Below are 22,978 nucleotides of genomic sequence, written 5' to 3' on the forward strand. Positions count from 1 at the left end.
AAGACTCCAGTCAGTTCGTCAGCACATGCTCTGAGAACCTTTCCATGTATTCCATCAGGACCTGCTGCCTTCCTGGGATTCACTGACCTTTGAACACACCTCACTTGATGCTCCCTAATTGTTAGTGTGCCAGTGCTGGGGGCAGGTGGAAGTGGTGTGACAGCTGAGGGCCTGGTCGTCTCAAAGCGGGCGAAGAAACGGTTTAGATCCTCAGCCAGCGAGGCATCTGGCCTGGTTATTGCTTCTGTAGTTGGTAATGTGATTGATCCCTGCCACATTTTTCTGGGGTCGTTATCAGCAAAGTGATCTTCAGTCCTCCTCCTATAGGCAGCCTTAGCTTTCCTGATGCCTCTACTCAGGTCTGCCCTGGCCGCCTATACGCAGCCCTGTCCCCTGACTTGAAGGCAGTGTTGCGGCTTTTTAGGAGGGATTGCACTTCGCTATTCATCCAGGGTTTTTGATTTGGAAACACCCTGACCCTTCTGTTGACGGTGACATTGTCAACGCAGTTCCTGATGTACGAGAGTACAGTATTTATTCACTCCACATAAAATGTAATAAATAAATTATAAAATACAAAAAACAACTATTTACATTTCATACATTTCAACTTTTAACTATTTAAATTTTCAGCTTTTTCCTTTTAAACAAATTTAAAGTGAAACAACACAAAACACTGCAAACCACAACACAATAGAATATAACTTAAAATATGAGGGAAAAGGGGGGGGGGGGGGGGGAGAACGCCCAGATCTTTAATTAGTTTGGAAATACCTTTCCCTTAATTAATTTTTTTTTAGAAATATCAATATCACACTCAGCTGACCGCGTTTTATCTTCCCATTGCACTGATGGGTGGACAGTTCTTAGGTGCCTGTGCATGTTGTTTGTGGAGCCGGCTCTATATGATATCCTTTTCTTGTAGACTCTACGCTCTGCCTTTGTTTTGTCAATAAGATTGAAATGGTTCCAGACTTTGCTTCTTTTCTTGGTGTCACTCATTTTCTTTACTGTACCTTTCCAATGTCACGATGTTGTCTCTTGTTGTTGCTCCCGGCTCTCTTTTTTCCCTCTCCCTGCTGCTCTTGTTGTGTGCTACTACTGTTGCGAGTGTAACTACCGCCCAGCCCCCTCAGCTCAGCGCTGAGCAGAGGGGGTAGGGGCGCAAACGCAAGGCTCTGTTTGGTCTCTGCTCAGCGCAAATACGTTACTTGGAGCGTGAAGCGAAAAAAAGTGAAAGAGATGGCAGGAGAAAGAAAAAAAAAACCACGACTCCCAAAAAGGAGCCGGCTCGCATCGTTCACTTCAAAGATCCAGCTCTAAGAGCCATTTCATTCGCAACCGACCCATCACTAGTCCTTAAACCACAAACCATACAGCTTAATAAACTGAAGCACATACGGCTTCAGTACCACATAGCAAACCATACAAGTCAAATAATTAAATTAAATGTTTTCACAAGGCACCTTCAGTATAGTCACAGTAGAAAGGTTTAGTTCAAAAAGTTGAATAAGAGGAAGTGAGGCCTAGCTGACAGCTATTGACTATAGTTTCATATGCTGGAATGCCTATAAATTAAACTGAGTGTAAAGATAAAAATAAATAAATAAACTATAGAAATGGAAGTTGAATTTTAAAATAAATAAATAACTTTTGCACAGTTGTTACCAGAGAAATGTTATTGCTATTAAGTTGGGTGCTTTAACATGCTTTTGGAGCTGACCTCAAGTGGCCACTGTCGTTACTCAAGAAACACTGACTTAATTTTTTAGCACAGGTGGAATACCATTTGTGTTAGCTTTGGTCAATGTAAAGACTGACGGCGGGTGAAAGGCTTACCCTAACCCCCTCTAAAGTATAATTATACAGAACCAGAAAACTTTGTTGTTATTTGAATAGAAAAAGAAAGTGTACTTTATTGGTCCCCGTGGGGAAAATCCCTCTCTGCATTTAACCCATTCACTCAGTGAAGCAGTGGGCAGTGTGTAGGGACGGTACCTTGCTCAGGGGTACCTCAGGGTACCAGGGGAATCGAACCCCCGACCTTCTGATCATGGGGCCACCACTCTACCTACTGAGCTATCCCTGCCAGGGAATAGGACCTAAATACTAAAACTATTTCTTGACTAATTACATTTAGGTACATTTAAGATATCCACAACAATATTTTTTTTCTTATTATATGGCAAATTATGATTCTGGAATGTTACAGTGTGTTTTTTAGCTCCAGTATACTGTCACTTCTTCACCTAAGCTAAGTCTGAATCAAATCAGTCCAACTGACACAAACTAATATGTACCTTTTGTGTCTCTGCTCCAAGATAATAGTAGCTTTCAAAAATACATCAGCCTTAAAAGTTTAATTGAAGGGTTAAATAATCTTAGAGGTCAGGAGAGTGTGGAGATAAATTTTAATGGTAAAGCTACATACTTTATCCTCTACATTTAACCCATTCACTCATTGAAGCAGTGGGCAGCTACCGTTTGGTGGATTTGAACTCCTGGCCTTCCAATCATAAGGCAAACATGCCTTTAACATTAAGAAGGTATTTGGAATATATGAAAGGGAAGATTTGATGCCAGTCAATATAATCCCAAAGTAGTATTCAGGAGTTAAACTGGGGAATAGTGCATGCCTTATGTGTATGAGCAGAAAATGAAAGAGATGTAGAGGTTAGAGTAGGAGGTGGATGTGGATTTAATATAATTAGCCGAGGAACTTAAACTCATTGGAATTGAAACTAATTTAACATTTCAAATTCTGTGTAATAACTACAGAAGTGGGGAAGGCTCTGTCACAATAACTCAAAAGAGTCATAAACTGTATAATATAAAAGAGAAAGCCAGTGTAACAATCTTCCTTGTCTCACATTTGCAAAACTATACCAATTCTGTCAATCAGGCAAAACAACATGATGATATTTCGCTTGGCTTAAATCTTTCTGAACTCTGAATTTCGGTAAACCAAACAATAAATCAGTTGCTTGACTTTTCCAAATCTACACCTTATAATAGTGCTATGTCCCATTAAAACATTTAATGAAGTTACTTTGTTTTGACAAGTATTTTAATTTTTTCATTTGGATACTATGGGTGCTCCATAGCATAGCGGTTGATTTCCATTTGGAGACACAAATTCCTGTTGTGTTTGTGTCATGAAGGCCATCCGGATTACAATTCTCCCAAATCAAACATATAGAGCTACCCACTGTGTTAACCACTTGTGGCAGCTCTAAGTAGCTTAATTTTGGTGTATGCTCAGTATACACTCAGCAATATGATGTTAAAACCACTGACAGCTGAAGAAATCTATAAGATAGATGTCACAATGCAGTGCTCTGGTCCAAACTGCTGAAATGCACCAAAACAAGTTTGAAATAGAGGTTGTTTTAATATTGAGGCTGGATATGCAATAGTTAATGAACAGTAACCAGACTGTACAATTAATAGTGTGCTCTTTTAAAAATAATACAAAGAAAAGGTTAAGGCTTTCATTTGGTGTGCTTTGATAGGCATAAATGTGGCCTTACTACTGAATAGTTTTTTAACTTACTTGAAATAATTATGTAACAACAGCAACAAAAATATAATACATCAAAACAAAACAGAATAACCCAATGCCTTCAGTTAATTGCAAATGTGATTTGCATTATTTTAAACAAGGCCAGTGTTTTGGGTTTCTATTGTAAAGATGCAGAGTTTTTTTTTTATTTCTATTAAGATTTACACAAAAATATGAGAGCTTAATCATCTGCTGCAGGTGATGCTTGGCAAGCTTCTAGTGTTAACAGAAGACACTGGAAATGGTATAATTTTCTTGCAGTAACATTTGTTTGATGATGTTTTCATCTAGTTTTACACCATCTCTTGTGTCTTCCCTACACTAGCAGAATGAGTGTTAGCCTTCAGAGTGCGGGGTCGGCCCAGTCCCAGTGCATCCATTCTTGCTTTGTACAGTTGTTCTGGGTCCCACTGCAGGCACAGTGAACAGGGGCATGAAGTAGGGTGGTGCATTATTCTTACAGAGGGGTAGAGTGCTACTGTTGTTGGAGGCAGCTCCCCAGGCCTTTTGTTGAATTGGGAGAGATGAAATGCATCTGCTGAACTCATTGGTGCACTGTATGGGCTGTGAGATGATGTAGTTGAAGAGAGAGCCAGGGGAGCATAGGGGTGGAGTGGGAGGTGTGGAAGGTGGGTTTGGATGAAGGTGTATGGTAAGATGGAGGAAGGAGATGTGCTGCCCATCAGAAGCCCCCCCAGCGGGTCAATAAATGGGTGAGGCCAAGGCAAGGAGTGTCTTTGGCGTTTATCCTTCATTCTCCTGTTTTGGAACCATACCTAGAAGGATGAAGTGAATTATTCAGTTCAATTACATTTTATTTATATGGTGCTTTTTCACAACAACACTTCTCTCAAAGAACTTTTTGTAAAGACTAGAAAAATTAAGAGAGGGCCCTAGGAGGAACAACTGTGAATCCCTTCTTTTCGTTTAAAAAACATTAAGGTTTAACAAAAACATCTAAAAAATTTTTGAGACATTTCACAGCTTGCCTGTGACACTAAAGGTAAAGCCAATGGATCACAACATTTCTATACCTAGAGAGGAGCTGCTACAATTTCTATAAACATGAAAATATAAATGCAGGGGTCTCACTAACACTTTGAATCAGATTACATAACACATCACTTAATTTTCTTTTAATTACTACTTTTCTCTATGTCAAAGCTCAGAATGACAAGTTACCTTAGGCTACGTCCATACCTACCCGGGTATTTCTGAAAATGCAGATTTTTCTATGCGTTTGCACCTTCTGTCCACACGCAAACGGCGTTTTCGGTCACTGAAAACGGAGATTTTTAAAAACGCCTGCCAGGGTGGATATTTTCTAAAACTCAGTTTTTGCATTTAAGTGTGGACGAGAAAAACGGAGAAAACGCAGCATCAAAGGTGTGCGCCTTTTTTGACGTCACACTGTGCGCCAGGTTATTGTTTCGGTGAAATGAATTTCTACAATACTGTTACTGTTAATTGTACTCTGTGCAGTGTTTAAATGCTTACATATACACACACAGTTACTGTCCCTCCACACATACCACTCGTGTCTGCTTCTATGCCCCAACTTTGTTTACTATTTCCCACTGAGGCTTCTAGACTTCTGATTGGCCAACATTTCTACACGGATAGGAATATAGCGCCACCTGCTGCTTTGGCATGTTCCTAGCATCGTTTTCCTTCATTTCTGACTTTTACGTGTGGACGGGATTTTTAAAAAAAAAAAAACAAAAACGGAAAATCTCCGTTTTCAAAAATACCCGTGTACGTGTGGACGTAGCCTTAGACACTGTCCAGTTCTCAACTATTTTACCAGCCCATAGAATATTGCAGAAGGCTGTGCTTCTAAAATGTCAGATGCCTGTGAAATTTTAAGGCTTTTTCTTATATTCCTGATCTTTCTTTAAGAAAGACTGCTACTGGTTGGCAAAAGGTTAGTGTATTTATTGTGTATTATATGTGCTGCCTTGGGTGCAGTGAACATCTCCATTAAATGTAGAGGCCCTAAACTTATCACTACTCAATCTACCATAACAACCAATGTCCTTTCCAAGGTGTGTCCAGTGATACCATCCTAGGTGGCAACATTCAAGTAATAGCCACATGAGTGTAATCAATAATAATGACCCAACAATACACTAATCACATAAGATTCTACATAATGGGCACTTTTACTTTCCGAATTTGTAAGTATATTTTGATGCAAAAGGTTTAGTACAATTACTGAAATAGTATTATCACTTTACCTTAAGTAAACAGTTGAATTTTTTCTTTCACCAGTTTGCAAAACAGTTCATTCAATACATAACCACCCCAGGATCTTGCTTAGGGCCCACGGCTGCCCTTATAACCCGAGAATATACCTCTGATGAAATATAGTGTTAATAGCCACCTTCTTGTGACTGTTTAACTAGATTGTCAATGTTAAGATGATTGAAGCAAGATAAAAAAGGATATCCTGTTTCACAATACAAACCAGTCTAAAGAGTATTTTTGAGTCACCCAGTGGACCTGAAACATCTTTGTGCACCAGTGGTTTCTTGCATTTGCAAATTTATTTCCGGTATACACGTATAGCTAGGTCTGTGATGTCACTCTATAGCCACCAACAGCTGGATTAACAGCCATTAATCTGTTTGTTATATAATTTACATTCACCTTTCATAACGTGTTTAATTTTCTTAGGAAAAGTAAGATTCCCCATATTTTTAGTTTATTTCTGTTATACATACAACTGTAGCATAGACCGAACAAAAATACAGCTTATTTGTTAAATATGGCTTTGGCGTGGCCCTTTATTTTCACTGACTGCAGTTAAACACGGTACCTTTATTGTAGTCTCCGGTAAATTGAGCGCAGTAGCCAGTTCGCAGCGCCGGGGTCTGGATACATAGTTTTCCTTGCCATATTCCTGCTCCAGACGAGACAGCTGCTCCCGCGTGAACGCCGTCCGATGCCGTCGGCTTTGGTCCAACAGGGTGCTCTGTGAGTCTTGCTGCTCTTTACCGGTGGAACTGTGCACTACCGCAGTACCAGCCACCGGATTCTGTCTGCCCTGTGCTACTGAAATGAGACATTTAGATACAGACGCACAGTCAGACACTTTACAGTAAGGATAGTAATAACTTACCTGTTAATTCCCAAATGGGTCTAATAAATCGCTGCAGAACCCTCACCGTTAACTTTTTGTTTTAGGGGTCCTGGAAAACCCAGTCTCCTTTTAAAAGCTCAGAGACAGAATTATTAACTTATTTGCTTGTAATAATTAACACAGACTTCTCGTGCTTTTATGAGAATTACTGTTAACCTGGTTTTGGGCTGATATGGTTTCGGTGAATCCCACATTCTGATTAGGGCGTGAACTCCATCTGCAGCATATTAAACAATATTTACTAACCACATTTATCCTAAAAGCTCTTAAGGAAGGTCGAACTGTCTGAAGTCTAACTGACCTAAATACGCGATCCATTGACTCCTGCATGCAGAGTTCGGTCAGGTATATAGAAAACTATTTTACGAGGAAGTTTTGCAATTGTTATCATCTTAAAAGGACAGTTTGGGTGTAACGAAGTAAAACCAAGTGTTAAATTATGGCTATATAATTTTTAAATCTATTTTAAAGGGAAGTTACTTACGCATCGGTTGTTGTTTTGTTCACCGTGTAAAATAAAAATCTCTTTAGGTGCTCCTTCAGATCAACCCTAGCAACAAATGCTACTTGCAGCCCGAAACCACACTTACACACAGGTCTGTTTAGATAGAGCTAGATGATGAGGTGTTTCAGTCGTCTCATCTGCCCCACCCCTCACCCACCGCAGAACATCTATGATCCCCGGGGCAGCGCTCCTCTCCTCCCTTATCCCAGGCGCTCCAGACGGGCGCCGGCGTGTGCGTCGGCTCGCGGAGGCGCCGCGGCCCGGAGAGGTGTTAACGGTGTTTAGGGGTAAACCCTTTGTTCTCCGTCTCAGCCTTTGTACTTTTGTTATGGAGAATTAAAGAGAAGAGACAGCAGCCAGACCCTCATTGTTCTCCAGCGTTTGATGTTTCTGTGTTTGGAAGTAAATCATTACAGGCCTAATGGCTCCAAATTGGCCAAGGTGGCACACTGGAAATAGATTATTACTATAGATAATATCAACTATTGGTGTTAAAGATGCAGTTTTGATTTAGTTGCTTGAAACATCACAATATTCCATAAACACACAGCAAATCCAGCATGTCCAAATTAACACTGTCAGATTTGATTTCAACACTATTAAAGTGTCTATATGGGTCCACACCAGAGACTGTTAATTTAACTCTTTTTGGAGAGTTGGTACGTTAACTCTGATTTAGTGTTAAACACCAAATCTGTCTGGAGTTGATAATTTAACACTTGGTGTTAAGAGTTTATATATTAACTCTCAAAGAGTATTTTAGTTTAACTACGTAAGAGTTATCTTCTAATTCATTCTAAAAAGCGGGAATTTTACTGTTCTGAACTTCTAGAAATTTCTTTTGGAAATAAACATTTACTAAAAAGATGCAATGGTTTTTGAAAAACATTTATTCTGAACTGTGCACCACAATTTCAAAACATTTTCTGAAAGATGTAACAGTATGCATGTTCTCACTTTTATTAGAATTTTGTTTATCAAAAGGTCTGACATGGTAAATGCAAATAACAGCATTCTCATCACTTATTTCTTCAATACAATATGCATGTCCTTCATTCATCCCTTTGTGGAACTTCAACGCACTTCTGCTCTCCCCCATATTCCATCTTCACAAGCATATCCTGTGTGGAGATTGAATAAAAATTAGTTGACACTAATTAACGGCACAAATAATCCAGTAAACAATTGCAGCACAGTAAAAAAAAAAAAGGAATCCTCTTTGAGCCATTACTTGTGTAAAGTATTTTCCCAAAAGACAAGGACACAGGCAACAGGTAATACTGAACTAAATGTAAAACCTCAACCTTTTTCATTTTTACCTAAACCGTGTGCACAAAACTCTGGAGGGATCTATGCTACCGTAGAATCGAGTCAGGACGTCTGCTACTGCTGTTTGCTCGTTTTTTGTTTTTTTTTATGGGCGATCGTTTTCAGGCTTCAAGTAGCACCATTATACCAACATTTCACATTCTAGACATTGTTTTAGGTGTATTTGACCAAACGTTTGACTGAAAATTCACATGCAAGCTTTTTTCAAGGCTGTGGTATTTGCCCGCAAACAATACCTTTCAGCTAGCTAAAACAGAATATTATGCTATCAGCAAGCAACGTGGCTAATGCCTTTCACACAGCTTTGTCTCAACTCCAAAGAGCCACAGAAGTAAAGGCTAATAACAATTGAAACAATCTTTGAAAAAATGACTTACCAAGCATGGCAAACAACTCAAATATGTAGAGCAAAATGTTCTGAAACGGCTTCACTTCAGCTTCGATTGGAGCCGTGCTGGGGGCGGAGTCTGCGAATTTACTCTGTTGGTGTCATAGCCCCTCTAGGAGTTCAGAGTTAAGAGGTCAAGAGTTAATGTTTCCATTGTAACACCTCCAGATTTGACAGAGAAACACTCATTTTTAACACTCGATTTTAACTACTATCATTTTACACCTCAGAGTTACATTAAAAGAATGTGACTCTGCTTAGAGTAAAATTAACTCTACTTTTGCAAGGAGACTATTAACACCAAAAAATTTAACACTTTTGAATTTGCTGTGCACTTTTAACACAAATACGCACAGCTGCAGTTTCATATACCAGCATATGAAATTGTAATACGCATATTACTCTCTGTATTGAAATAACAAAGAAAAAAAAGCTTTATCTTTCCTGCGAAAAATAAACCAAACATTCCAATCTTGGCTAATCGCCGATTAATTCATTTATTATGATAATAAATATCATATTTATTTATCAGCGGAGGTCAGAGACTCTCAGATGCTAGGGAGGGTAAGATAAATATGTTGCAAATTGTGCGAAATCTGAAACTGGATTTTTACATTTTAACTTTTAATCTTTTTGGCACATTCACGTTTTAAATTTACAGTTATAGACCACAATGTGTAGATTGATATTATACTGAGCTGCAAAATTGCAAGTCAGATTTTACTCATATTTATTTCTTTATTTAATTAGTAATACTTACAACCACAACTTCTCAAAGTAGTGAATGCGAGCACTCTACTGCGCCCTCTCAAGTCACAAATTCACACATTGAACGCTTTGACTTTTCCAACATGGTGGGGGTGGGAGGCGGTCAGCCAATCAGAATGCAACTAGCTATACACCATAAATACACTGATCAGTGTGCTGCAATGGCAAAAGGGTTAGCTGCGATATTTGACAATCCTTCAGTTCACATCCCAGCAGCAGTCTTCTCACTAATTTTATCCCACAGTTGGAGCTAAAAGAAGACTTTCTTTCTCAACCACAGCACTGTCACTCAGGAACATCAGTACAACACACTTTAAGTCACACTAAACCAGAGCCTTCCTCAGTATTTTCATGCTACCCATTACCCATGTTTATTATGCAAAAAGGAAAATATACCAAGTTGGTGTTCAATTCAATTCTATTCTATTCTATTTAGACAGCACCAAATCACTACAACAGTTGCTTCAAGGCACTTAATATTGTAAGGTAAACACTCTACGGTGATACAAAGAAAAGAGAGAAAAGCATCACTCTGAGACAGGATGTTTATAATTTTGGAGATTCTGTACAAACGGAAGAAAGCATTCCTACATATTTGTTTAATATTGAAGGACACATCCTGATTAAGAACCAATATCTGAACTAAGATTCCTCACAGTGTTACTGGAGACCAGGGTATTGGCATGCAAAGTAAGCGTCTGGTTAGATACCATGTTTCTAAGATTTTCCAATTCTGACCCTGCACTTTCTTCTCTTGCTGCCTCTCCCCAGCCCAGAGAAATTATGATTTAGCTGAACATGAGTTGTTGGCTATCAAACTGGCCCTGGAAGAATGGCGGCACTTAATAGAGGGGACAGAACATCCATTCGTGATCTGGACCAATCACAAGAATTTAACATACCTGATGACCAGTGTTGGTGAAGTTACTTGAAAAAAGTAATCAGTAACCAATTACTGATTACGTCCCCAAAAAAGTAATTCCGTTACTTTACTGATTACTTATTTTCAAAAGTAATTAATTACTTAGTTACTTTTTAAAAACGCGATTTACAACCTGAAGAGGTGATAAAGCGATAGATCTTTCAGCCCAATTCTACTTTTTCTACATAATCCATCATACAAAATGTAATCAAATGGAAAAGTCTCTTTTTTTAACTTGTTTTATCAGTTTTAATCTTTTATGCATCAAGCAAAATTTAATTATATACAACATTCTCTGACTTGAATAAATTAGTTTAACATTTAAACCTATTTTCTGCACATTCCAGCACATAAAATAAAATATTTTTTGTGTTTACACTCACTCTTTTTAAATAGATGCAAGTAAAACACAGCAGAAAATAAATAAAGTCAAAGACTCAGCGGTCCTCTCGCTCTATTTTCACATGTAAAGCAGGAGTGGGGTAGGCGGAGGTTTACCCTGGTGCAGGTGTGCCGCGGTCAGTTGAAGAATCCGCGAGTTTCTCTGTGAATTTCCCATTATGTCGTTGCGCACTCGGTGCTTGCTTGGAAGTTTAGGGGGTTTTTTTCGCTGTAAAAAGAAGTTTTCTTCCCACGCACGATGGACGCTAATGTTTTTGTCACTTTTTATGGAATCAAACTCAAAGTAAGGACAGTACTTCCACGCTTTAAACGCTGCACGCTCATACTCTCTCCCACAATCGATATGTGATCCATTGTTGATCTGCACACAGCTGTTGTCACTAACGGCGCACTCGCTTACGTCACTGTCATGAGACATTCTCGCAAAAAATCACGGTTTTAGTAACGCAGTAACGCAGCGTTCCTACGGGAAAGTAACGGTAATCTAATTACCGTTTTTGCAATAGTAATCCCTTACTTTACTCGTTACTTGAAAAAAGTAATCAGATTACAGTAACGCGTTACTGCCCATCTCTGCTGATGACAGCCAAGAGGTTAAATGCCTATCAAGCTCACTGGTCACTATTTTTTGCATAATTTAACTTCTCTATCTCCTACTGCCCAAGTTCCAGTAATGTCAAACCAAACGCCCGCTCTTCCCAATTTGGCATGGAATTCAGTGCCCCAGAGCCCACCAACATTCTCAACACTTCCTGCAAGGTGGGCGCAGTGATAAGCAGACAAAAAAAACAAACATATATCAATCACCTGGTTCACCTGTTGAGAAAGAAAGCAGAAGAAAACGAGAGCAATAGAATAAACAACATCACGATGATATATGGGAATATAACAGTAAATACTAAATATTAAACATTATTGTGCAGCATGCAAGATCGATAGCGCACAGTGTGCTTTGAGGTAGGAGCTAAAAAGGGTGTTGTTTTTGTGTGTGTGAGCACCCGTGTGTACACCTGTGAGCATGAACGCGCTTGTTTTTAAAAGGTTCCTTCATGTAATGATCTGCTAGAGGGTGTAGGGAGCCACAGCCCCGTCCACCAGGGCATGAAGCAGGTATGGAGGAGATCAAAACTCCAGACATCCAGAGGCCCTCAGAACACAAGAGACCAAGGAAGACCAACAGAGGGGCAGCCGCACCACTATCCCAGAAAGAGCTGATGAGAGTCTCAGATGAGGGGTCACTCAGCAGCCGCGGAGCAGAAGCCAGGGGGGGTTGCAGTGACGTGCCCGTGATGGTCTTTTGTATTCCGTGTAGCGTGCCCACCCCCAAGATCCTATATGTATGTGTTATGAGAGTGTGAGTAATGTGAATGTCTAAGTTGTGAGATAAAATTGAGGCACAGGCAGCCAGAAGGGGACAGAGGGGGGGGGGGGGATGCCTCCCCTGCACCCTGGTGACACACCTTTACCCCAAGGCCCTGCATGTGTGGGTGATTGTGGTGGAGCGGGAAGAGGGAGGCAGCTGGAGATTGGGAGGGAAGGAAGGGAGGGGCAAGTGACCCCTCCCTGGGGCCAGTAGGCACCCCCATACTCTGCAACCCACCAGAGAAAGGGTGGGTTGCATGATGGGGCCCAGGCCCATCCGGACCGGGGCCCATCATAACAGCGCCGCCCGGCCCCACAGAGCCCGGGACGGCCCACCCGACCCCACCACAGAGAAAATTGCACCCACCCTGTCATCCACTCATCTTCCAGACTGCACTTAGGCTGAGATCTTCCTCCACCTCTCCTGTATCCTCCTGAGAGGAGAGCTCCTGCAAGATGTAACCCCCCCCCCCCCCCCCCCCAAAAGTTGAAGAGCCCCCCAGGTGGCTTGATGCACTGGCGGCATACACCCACCCGCCCACAACCCCGGCAACACACCAACCAGGACCCAAGCCCCCAAGGCCCAGCCAGGGCCCCAGCCCAGAGACGGAGCGCTCCCAGAACCTCACGCCCGTCCTGGACCCACCCAGGGGCAGCCAGGCTACCAGGTCAGTAACCCACATCCATCAGCACAGACCCTCCCCTAGCCTCACTGCACGCAGCCACGAGGAAACCGTCACCTAAGAGCCAACAGAGCCCTTAATAGGCCATGACCGCTACCCTGGGTTGAGCCCTCCAAGGAAGATGCTCCTGGGGAACCCCCCGACACCCTAAGCCTGTCCCTAACCCCACACCATCACAACAGCGCAGGTGGGACCAAACTATGACCCCCACTAGGTGATGGAGCTGATCAAAGGAGCCCAGAGCAATTGATCTGATGTGGTGGCAGAGGCTGTATCAAGACTAATGTAATCTAATAGATAATTTCTATATTGGTTAGAATTAAGATTATTTTTATTTTTCCAGTTCATGAGAACTGTTTTCTTGGCTATGCATAGGGCAGTGAAAACAATATGGGCTATATTCTTATCTGTAGTGACATTATCTAAGCTGCCCAACAAACACACTAAAGGGGAAGTTGGAATGTTACATTTCAGACACTTCGATAAGTCTTCACATATCTCGCGCCAAAACTTCTGAACTGGTGGACAGAACCAAAGAGCGTGGATATAATTGTCCGGTGAATTGGTTTGGCAGTGTGAGCAGTTGTTGGTAGACGTAATGCCCATCTTTAACATCCAATGACCTGTATAGTGCACTCTATGTAGTATTTTGTATTCAATTAATTGAAGACTGGGATTTCTAATTAGATGAAAGGTTTTTAAGCAAATCTGAGACCAGAAGTTTTGGTCTAAGTTAACTGATAAATCCGCTTCCCATTTTGCAATAGGAAGTGATATTGATTCATCTGTTTTAGAAAGCATTCTGTATATTTTGGAAAGTAATTTGGGGGGGTTTAAGAGTAAGAAATTGAACCACACTTGGTGGTGTTTGTAGTTCAACTTGACCATACTTACTATGGATTTCATTTGTTGATATTCTAAAAATCTTTTCTTGTTGATCCTATATTGTGTAACTAGTCTGTCAAATGAAATAAATTCTGTTCCTTCTAATATATGTTCTAAATATTTGATTCCTTTACCACTCCAATCTGAAAAGTTTAGAACATATTATTGTTTTGTAATATGTCAGGGTTGTTCCAGATAGGTGTACGTTTGCATGGGATTAATGAAGACTCCGTCAATCTTAGAAACTCCCACCATGCTGTCAGAGAAGAGCTGATGAATGGCGGATCTGAAATCTCTAGATTATTGCAAAGTGCTTGTTCTACATCTTGCCAAGGTTCATCCATGAAGGTATGTTAAGATAAGATAAGATAAGATAGAACTTTATTAATCCCTCGGGTGGGTTCCTCTGGGAAATTCGACTTCCAAAAAGCACAGCAACGACCGAAGTTACAGTTACAGAATTGTTATATATATATATATATATATATATATATATATATATATATATATATATATATATATATATATACACACACACACACACACACATATATATAAATACAGAGACAAATATAAATAAAATATACAAAGGGGATAAATAGAATAAATAGGAATAAAAAATAAAAATACAAGTGAATTGCACATTTCAAGTATTGAGTCTATTGCACCGTTGACTATTTACAAAAGTATTGTATGTTTTAGCCATCCTGAGATAAGCCTGTTGGCTAAGAAGTAGTGCTGGAAGTTAGGTAGTTCTAATCCTCCTCTATCCTTGGTCTTTTGTAGTGTTTTTAAGTTTATACGTGGGGGTTTATCTTTCCAAAGGAATGTGGACATGTATGAGTCTAGAGATCTGAACCAATCTTGTGGCAGTTTAGTTGGGATCATTGAGAATAAATAATTTATTTTTGGTAAGACCATCATTTTTATAGCGGCAACCCTTCCCATGAGTGATATGGGTAAACATTTCCATCTAGCCAGATCGCCTTCTACCTTCTTTAAAAGTGGGATATGGTTTAATTTAGTTAGATCTGCAAGCTTGGGAGAAACATTAATACCTAAATATTTTATATTTCCCGATTGCAGTGGTGTAGAAGAAAAATTATGGAAGGAGCAATTAATCGGAAGGACTGTAGATTTTGACCAGTTAATTGAGTAATCTGATATTCTTGCAAAAGAGTTTATCAATTCAGTCACCCCAGAGATATTGGTTTGTGAGTTTTGGAGAAAAAGTAACACATCATCCGCATAAAGGCTGATTTTATGTTCCACGTTCTTGCATTTTATGCCCTTAATTACTAAATTCTGTCTAATTGCTGCTGCTAGTGGTTCAATAAAAATTGCAAACAGTGAAGGGGAAAGTGGGCATCCCTGCCTGGTGCCCCTCAGGAGACAGAAGCTGGAGGATGTTTGGTCATTTGTTTTGATCAGTGTTGGGTAAGTTACTTTAAAATAGTAACTTAGTTACATTACTAGTTACTTCTCTCAAAAGTAACTCAGTTACTTCAAGTTACTCGTTACTTTCAAAGTAACTAGTTACTAGGGAAAGTAACTTTGGTTTTACTCAGAATTCTCTTGTCAATGTGTTTCTTCCATAACTTTGCCAGTCTTCTAGCTTGCTTACTTGCCACAAGTGCACTGTGCCACCGACCAATAGAAAGGAAAAGATAATGTGCATATTTCCACGAGAGAAATCCCACGCCTGGACCGTCATTGACTGCTGCCATGATTCTAGCCTACGTCACAGCGTCATGTGCGCCTTTTACATCCAACACAAAAACTGCAGTCGTGGTGCTTTCAATTGTACTCAGAACTCGGAAATTCTGCCTTCTGAATAGGAAGATGTAGGTAACACCAGACTGCAGATGAGCTGGGAATTTTGACTAGAGACCGGCCCACCATTATAGGAAAAATTATAAAGACTTTGAATGAAAACAAACGCTGTTGTGACAGTGATGAACACTGTTTTGATGGTATATATGCATCAATTTATCAATCGTTTGTTGTAAGATTCAGATAATTATTTTTTTAAAAGCTAGACATTTTAAATGAGAATAAGAAAAAAAAAGTATTTCTTTGTGCCCCCCTCTCCCTGTTAATGTCCTACCTGCCCCCTGGCAACACTTTGCTAGACCCGCCCCTGCACAGTTACCAGCTGTCAGCTACCTAAAAAAGGATCCTGGTGTTATTTGTCTCTCAGATACAGTTCATAACTTCAACTCATTCATGTGACCTAAAAGGTAAACCTGTTTCTCCATCACCTGTTCAGCTCTGATGATCCAGTAAGGACATCTCCTGGTTTCATCTTCATGTTTCCCTCTCACCAGATAACCAAACCATATCATGACCAGCAGCTTTTTTGCAGCTGTGGCTCCAGCAAACATCAGCTGATACTAGAAATTAATATTTAATAAATTCTAACAACAGCTGATCAAGCTTAAACGTGCTGCTGTTGTTTAGCGCGACATCCGCTGGTTTTCTCTTTCAGCGCAAAGTGGGTGATAAACAAACAAGAGAGCCGATCAGCTGATCATTGATCAGTTTCATGATTGAAGTAGAAACGGGAGAGGGAGGGGGGAGAATGAAAGAAGAGGCAGCTGTGCAGCGTAAAGACACAGAATAACTCCAGCTTTGTGCCTTTTTCATTGTAGCTGAATTACGGGACAAACTGTTCCTTTTCATCTCAATAAGAAAAGCGTAATATTTTCTCTGAATACCAGGCGGGACGGTTGGCAACTCTAATAACTTATGAACAAAATAAAGTTCAACATCATTAACATCATAGCACCACCCAGCTGTATAGAAACTCCGTCATGCTAGCTAGCACGCAGTACGGAAAAAGTCAGAATAACAAAAATAAACTCCACCTAAACTTGGTTTATATCTGACCCAGAGAGACTGCAGGTCATAACTTCTTACCTGAAGTTCAGTTCACACTTGGACCGGCGGCCGCCTCGGGTCTCTTTTCCTTCTGCCTCCCTTTTCCTTCATCCACCTGCTGGCCTCCACCACTTGCTAATGTTACTGAATCTGTGGAAGCTCCGCGATAGCCACCACACGAAGTAACGACCCTATCTAAATCCCAGTAACGAGTAACGCGTTCCTGATTTTGGCATAATAACTAGTTACCGTGCTTGTTACCACAATAATAACGTAGTTACTGTAACGCGTTACTTAATAACGCGTTAGTCCCAACACTGGTTTTGATACAAGCTGTTGGGGAATTATATAATATTTTTAACCAGTTAATGAAAGAGGATCCAAAACCAAATTTGTGTAAAGTTGCAAATAGAAATTTACTCTGTCAAATGCTTTTTCTGCATCTAAAGAAAATATTGTACTTTCAAGGTTTTTACTGAGTAGTCTATCAAATTAAGTAACCTACATGTATTTGTTGATGAGTGCCTACCTTTTATGAAACCAGTTTGGTCAGGATGAATTAAGAGGGGGGTTATTTTCTCTAGACTCTTTGAGAGAGCTTTGCAGATTATTTTAAGGTCTACATTTATAAGGAATATTGGATGATAGCTTGAGGGATATACAGCCTGGTTTTAGCAGGAGATTAATGTTTGCAGAATTCATATTTGATGGAAGTCTGCCCTTTTCTTTGATTTCCAACAACGTTCTGTAAAAAACTGGTGCTAGAATTGTCCAGAATTCTTTGTAGAATTCTGCAGGAAAGCCGTCTGAACCTGGAGCCTTATTATTGGGCATACTTATCAGGACTTCCTGGAGTTCACCTGATGTCAGTGGCGAATCCAGTGCCATTGCTTGAGTGTCTAATCATTTTGGAAGAGTTATGTTGTCTAAAAACTGATCAATTTCCTTTTTAGACGGGTTTATTTGTGGTGAATACAATCTTTTATAGAAATCCCTGAAAATGTTGTTTATTTGTTGCGGGTCATATACTGTGTTCCCAGATGAATCTTGATCAGCACATATAGTTGTTTTTTCTTTTTTTAGCTGGTTTGCTAGAAATTGACCGGATTTATTACCATGTTCATAATTTTGTAAGCATAGTCTTTGTACTAAGAATTTTGTTTTTTTTAAATCAATTATCAAATTTAATACTAGTTTTGTTTTGCGTATTTTGTTCAATGTTTCCTGATCTTGGTGGGACGCATAGGCTTCTTCTAGTGATTTAATGTTTTTTTCTAATTCCTGAATATTTTTGTTTTCTTCTTTCTTTTTATGTGATGAGAAAGAAATTATTTTACCTCTCATCACAGCTTTCCCTGCTTCCCATAAAACAGATGCTGAAGTTCCGGGATTGTCATTATAGTCTAAATATGAAGTCCATTCTTTTTTAAAATATTTAATAAAGTTTTCATCTTTAAGTAGTGATGTATTAAATCTCCAGTTTTTACTTGGCATAGTATTATTCTTGTGCATTAGTATTAAAGATACAGGAGCATGATCGCTGACAGCTATAGGGTGAATCTCAGTGTCTGAAATGCCACTCAGCAGTGAGCTGCTGACCAAAAAATAATCCAGACGAGAGTAGGAATGATGAACATGTGAGAAAAAAAGTATATTCCTTACTGGTGGGGTGAAGGGAGCGCCATGCATCGCAAAGACCAAAGTCGCTCATATACTGTTTGATTTTACTTGTGGATTGCCAATTGAGTTCCTGCTGTGTTGAGCCATTTCTTCATTTAGTCCAAGGTTGAGGTCGCCTCCAAGAACAAGTGTGCCATCTAAGTGGCAAATACTCTTATCCTTAATGATAAGAAAACTGAAATTATGATTTTTGGTAGTAATGCTCTTCGTGCCAAACTTCGGGATGCCTTTGGTTTTCTCACTAGTTCTTTCTCTGACACTGTTAGGAATCTGGGTGTCTTATTTGACAGCTCATTTAAACTTGATAAACAAGTGTCTGCTGTTGTCAGATCCAGTTTTTACCAGCTTCGCCTTATTTCTAAGGCCAGGCACTATATCCCGTATAAAGACCTAGAAAAGCTCATCCACGCCTTTGTAACGTCAAGGCTTGATTACTGCAATTCACTTTATTGTGGTCTCCACTCTTCCCTTTTACATAGATTACAGACAGTTCAGAATGCTGCAGCACGCATTCTAACTAAAACCAAGAAGTTTGCCCACATTACTCCTGTCCTTGCTGATCTGCACTGGTTGCCTGTCAAATATCGTATTCAATTTAAAATTTTGTTGTTTACTTTTAAAATTACCAATAACACTGCACCAAGCTATCTTAAGGAACTTTTAAACCCATATGCTCCTGCTAGGGCTTTAAGGTCATCCTCACAGTTACTGTTGGTTCAGCCCAGATCTCGACTGAAATCTAGAGGTGATCGATCGTTTGCTCTAGTTGCACCGGAGCTGTGGAACAATCTCCCGATTGGCATCCGGGCGTCTGATTCTATTCATTCTTTTAAATCACGGCTAAAAACATATCTTTTTAAACTTGCCTTTTCTACCAGTTAAATGCTGGCTTGCTTGCAGTGACCTATTGTATTGTATTGTATTAATTTCTCTGCTATCTTTCCATTATTGGTGTCTTTTATCATGGTGGTACAGTCTTACCTTGCTATAACCTATGTGCTGCAGTTTACTCTTATTGGTGGCTTTTATCTGTGAACATAATCCGTTACTTTTATGTATTTGATGTTAATGTGTGAACTGTTTTATTTTTTATTGTTTTATGTAAAGCACTTTGGTATGCCCAAGGCTTTTAAATGTGCTCTATAAATAAAGATTGTTGTTGTTGTAAGTGTTCAGAGAGTGCACTGAAAAAAAAAGTGAAAGAATGAGGGATCATCAACATTTGGACCATATGCACTTGCAATACATAGCTTTTTCTCACGTATAGATAGTTTAATGATTAAGAATCTGCCCTCTGGATCTATAACTGTATCGAGTACTGTGAAATTAATATTTTTATGTATTAAAATTGCTACTCCCCTTTGTCTAGAATTATAACAAGCTGAGAACACATTAGGAAACTCAGGTGTTTTAAGTTCATTCGAACCTATAAGAGGTCTGTGGGTCTCTTGTAAAAGGACAACATCTGCCTGTAGTTTTTTGAGTTGGTTAAATATTTTTAACCTCTTTTCTTTGGAGCCAGCTCCATTTATATTCCATGTAACAAACTTTAGTGCGCCTGTAACAGGGCAGCCCCTAGCGGCTGGAAACACTAGTGATGGGACGTTCTGTATCGAGGCTTCGGAGCGTGTGTCGAGTAATGGAGGGGGCGTTTCCGCGAAGCGCGTATCGAGGCTTGCTTCATTTATGGGAGGAGCTGAAAATGATGACGTCCGAAGCCTCGCTGCCCGGCTGTACCACGTGACTGGTTCATGAAGTGGTTCGAACTTTGCCGCGAGATATGACAGCGATATAAACCCCTCAGACTTCATTCAAAAATGTGGGTGTTTGATGGAGAGTTGCGGTTAGTGAGAGTTTGGAGACCGTATGGAGGTTTATGAGAGTGAGGAAAGTCAGGAGAGAATGGAGCCAGCTAAGAAGAGGAGGATGTCCTCCCCTGTGTGGGAACATTTTGATCTTATTCCTCCCAACAAGGTATGTAAATTTCTACAGAAGATGTATTTTCATGATACTGATGGTGCAATACAATTTATGTTGAGCTGTCTTGACTTTTGTACAAGGTGAAGTGTTTGCTATGTGCCAGGGAGCTGGGATATAACAGCAACACCTCATCCATGCTTAGGCACTACAGAGCTTTGCATGAGAATAAGGGGGACACCGATCGTGGAGCAAGACCAGGTGAGCCATCAAATGCAATGATAATATAGGATGCAGTAATGTTACTAAATGATATAACAATATTATACAACTGTTATAAGTTACGTGTGTGATATTTATATTTGTGCTTTATCTTTATTGTCTTTCCTCAGGAGAACAATCTCAAATAGATGAAGACCTGGTCAGCATGGTGATTGAGGACTCCCAGCCATTTAGCATTGTGGAGGACAAAGGATTCAAAAGATTTGTTAAATCATTAAATCCTAGCTATGTTCTCCCCACTAAAAAGGTCATAAAAGCAGTGAAAATGTAGTTTTTACAGAATAAAATGTGAACAGGCAGGACTGAGGCTCAAAGCCTCAGTGTGTAGCTGTCCATACCTCAACGTTACAAAAGCACAACCACTGTCCACACCCCAACCACACCTCACCTCACAGTAAATGATCATTTCCATTTCAAGCATTTCCAAATAATCATTTCCCATACTGCCACTATAAATATACACAGTATACTGCCATCACTACAATATACATGTTTTACACACTCCTTTTGTTGTTGACATTTACAGGCTGTGTGCAAAATGCCACACTCTTCAAATTCATGCCAGCTATTATTTTTACGTCCAGTAGGTGTCCTGCTAGAGCAAATGAAGCTTCATGAAGCTTCGCGTTGGGGTGAACCAATTGGATGAAAAGCTTCAGTGCTTCATGGGGCTTCATCTGCCCATCACTAGGAAACACAGTGAGACAGACCAAGGCAAGTGTAGTGGAACAAAGTATTTATTTGCTATATGGCTCTCCTTACCACAATTAATTTGTCGAGCTTCTTCACAGCACAAAAATCCATCCTCTAATGACAACTGGCAGCCTTAAATATGTTCAGCTGTCACAGACTAAACCATTATTCCACTCTCAGGTAAATTCTTAAATCCCAACCTTCCACCACAGTATACAATATATCAATAAGAATAAATAAATACATAAATACATTTTCACATTTACATATTAATAAATACTTCACACTTTAATGTTACACCAAACCCAATATTATAAAAACCCAGAAACCCGAGCACAAAAAGATTCACCACACTCTCTTTACCAATGGTCTCTCCCGGAACCTTTAAATGGTGTCTGGACCCCCAGGGAAACATTTGCCCAAACACCTTGAAGAGGACACAGGCAAGAAAGGTGAGTAATCATTAACTTACAAACACTTATTTGCACCACTTTTATCCCTAGATTTCACACACACATTTGCATTAGTTTTCCTTATTGGTAAACCTTAATCACAATCGCAATCACCATTCTTCTCTCCTGACAGACAACCACCACATTCCTTGATGAGGAGCAGCTGTGCAGGATCTGAAACAAGGCTACCAACTGATTTTAAAATTCCCAATAAATAGTCAATAAATATTTAAACTTCTTGTGTGCAAATCCATGCTTAAAGTGCAATGCTCATAAATTGCTTGATAAGGTGCTTTTAATAAAGTGAAAGGTGTGCTCTAAAGTGCTATACAGACAATACAATATAAATAAATGCAGTAAGGGAGTCCTCTTCCTTACAGCGCCCATAGATGTCTGTGTATAACTAGGGGTGTACGCTGTGTGTGTCGCTTAGACAGGTGGCGAGAATACATCACTTGTTCGTAAATAAAGAGAAGGAGAGAGAAAAAATGTGTGGCGAGATGCTCCCTGAGTTTGACTATGTGTGTGCATATTTACTAACATGAGTACGCTTGGCTTAAGTGTGTGTATCCTATAGGTCTGTGTGCGCTGTCTGACTGATGTAAATGTGCTGCCATTGAGCGCATGATTGTGCATGATCGTGCTGTGTGTATGTGTCGAAATAAAGGATGTTGTTTGTGGATGAATGTGGAAGCAGGTGATCTATGGAACGCCAGGACTGCCATAATGTATTAATTAAATACACCATTAAATAATTAATTAAATGTGTCAATAATTAATTACAATTGGAATTAATTAATTAAATAAATAGTTATGACACATTTAATTAATTAATTATTGACACATTTAATTAATTATTTATGTATTTCACATTGTAATTAATTATTGACACATTTAATGAATTAATTATTGACACATTTTATTAATTATTTATGTATTTCACATTGTAATTAATTATTGACACATTTAATTAATTAATTATTGACACATTTAAATAATTATTTAATGATATATTTATTTATTTCATTTTGGCAGTGGCTCTCATCATGAAATAATTTTATCTGTCAGCCTCACCCATCAAACTCAGGGGGCGGGGTTAACGCTGCCCATGCAGCTTCTCTAATAT

At 39.5% G+C, this 22,978-nt stretch overlaps 1 protein-coding gene across 1 annotated transcript; it reads left to right on the forward strand.

Moving 5' to 3' along the window:
• The first annotated feature begins 20,102 nt into the window (after positions 1-20,102).
• On the forward strand, positions 20,103-21,299 carry LOC309705280 (uncharacterized protein). Its single transcript, XM_082530999.1, has 3 exons — positions 20,103-20,482; positions 20,569-20,686; positions 20,818-21,299. The coding sequence occupies exons 1-3, from the start codon at positions 20,375-20,377 to the stop codon at positions 20,976-20,978; spliced, it is 387 nt and encodes a 128-aa protein (XP_082387125.1). The 5' UTR covers positions 20,103-20,374; the 3' UTR covers positions 20,979-21,299.
• The last annotated feature ends 1,679 nt before the right edge of the window (positions 21,300-22,978 follow it).

This window comes from Aulonocara stuartgranti (assembly GCF_965226115.1).
Source record: "Aulonocara stuartgranti genome assembly, chromosome: 4".
NCBI classification, from domain to species: Eukaryota; Metazoa; Chordata; class Actinopteri; order Cichliformes; family Cichlidae; genus Aulonocara; species Aulonocara stuartgranti.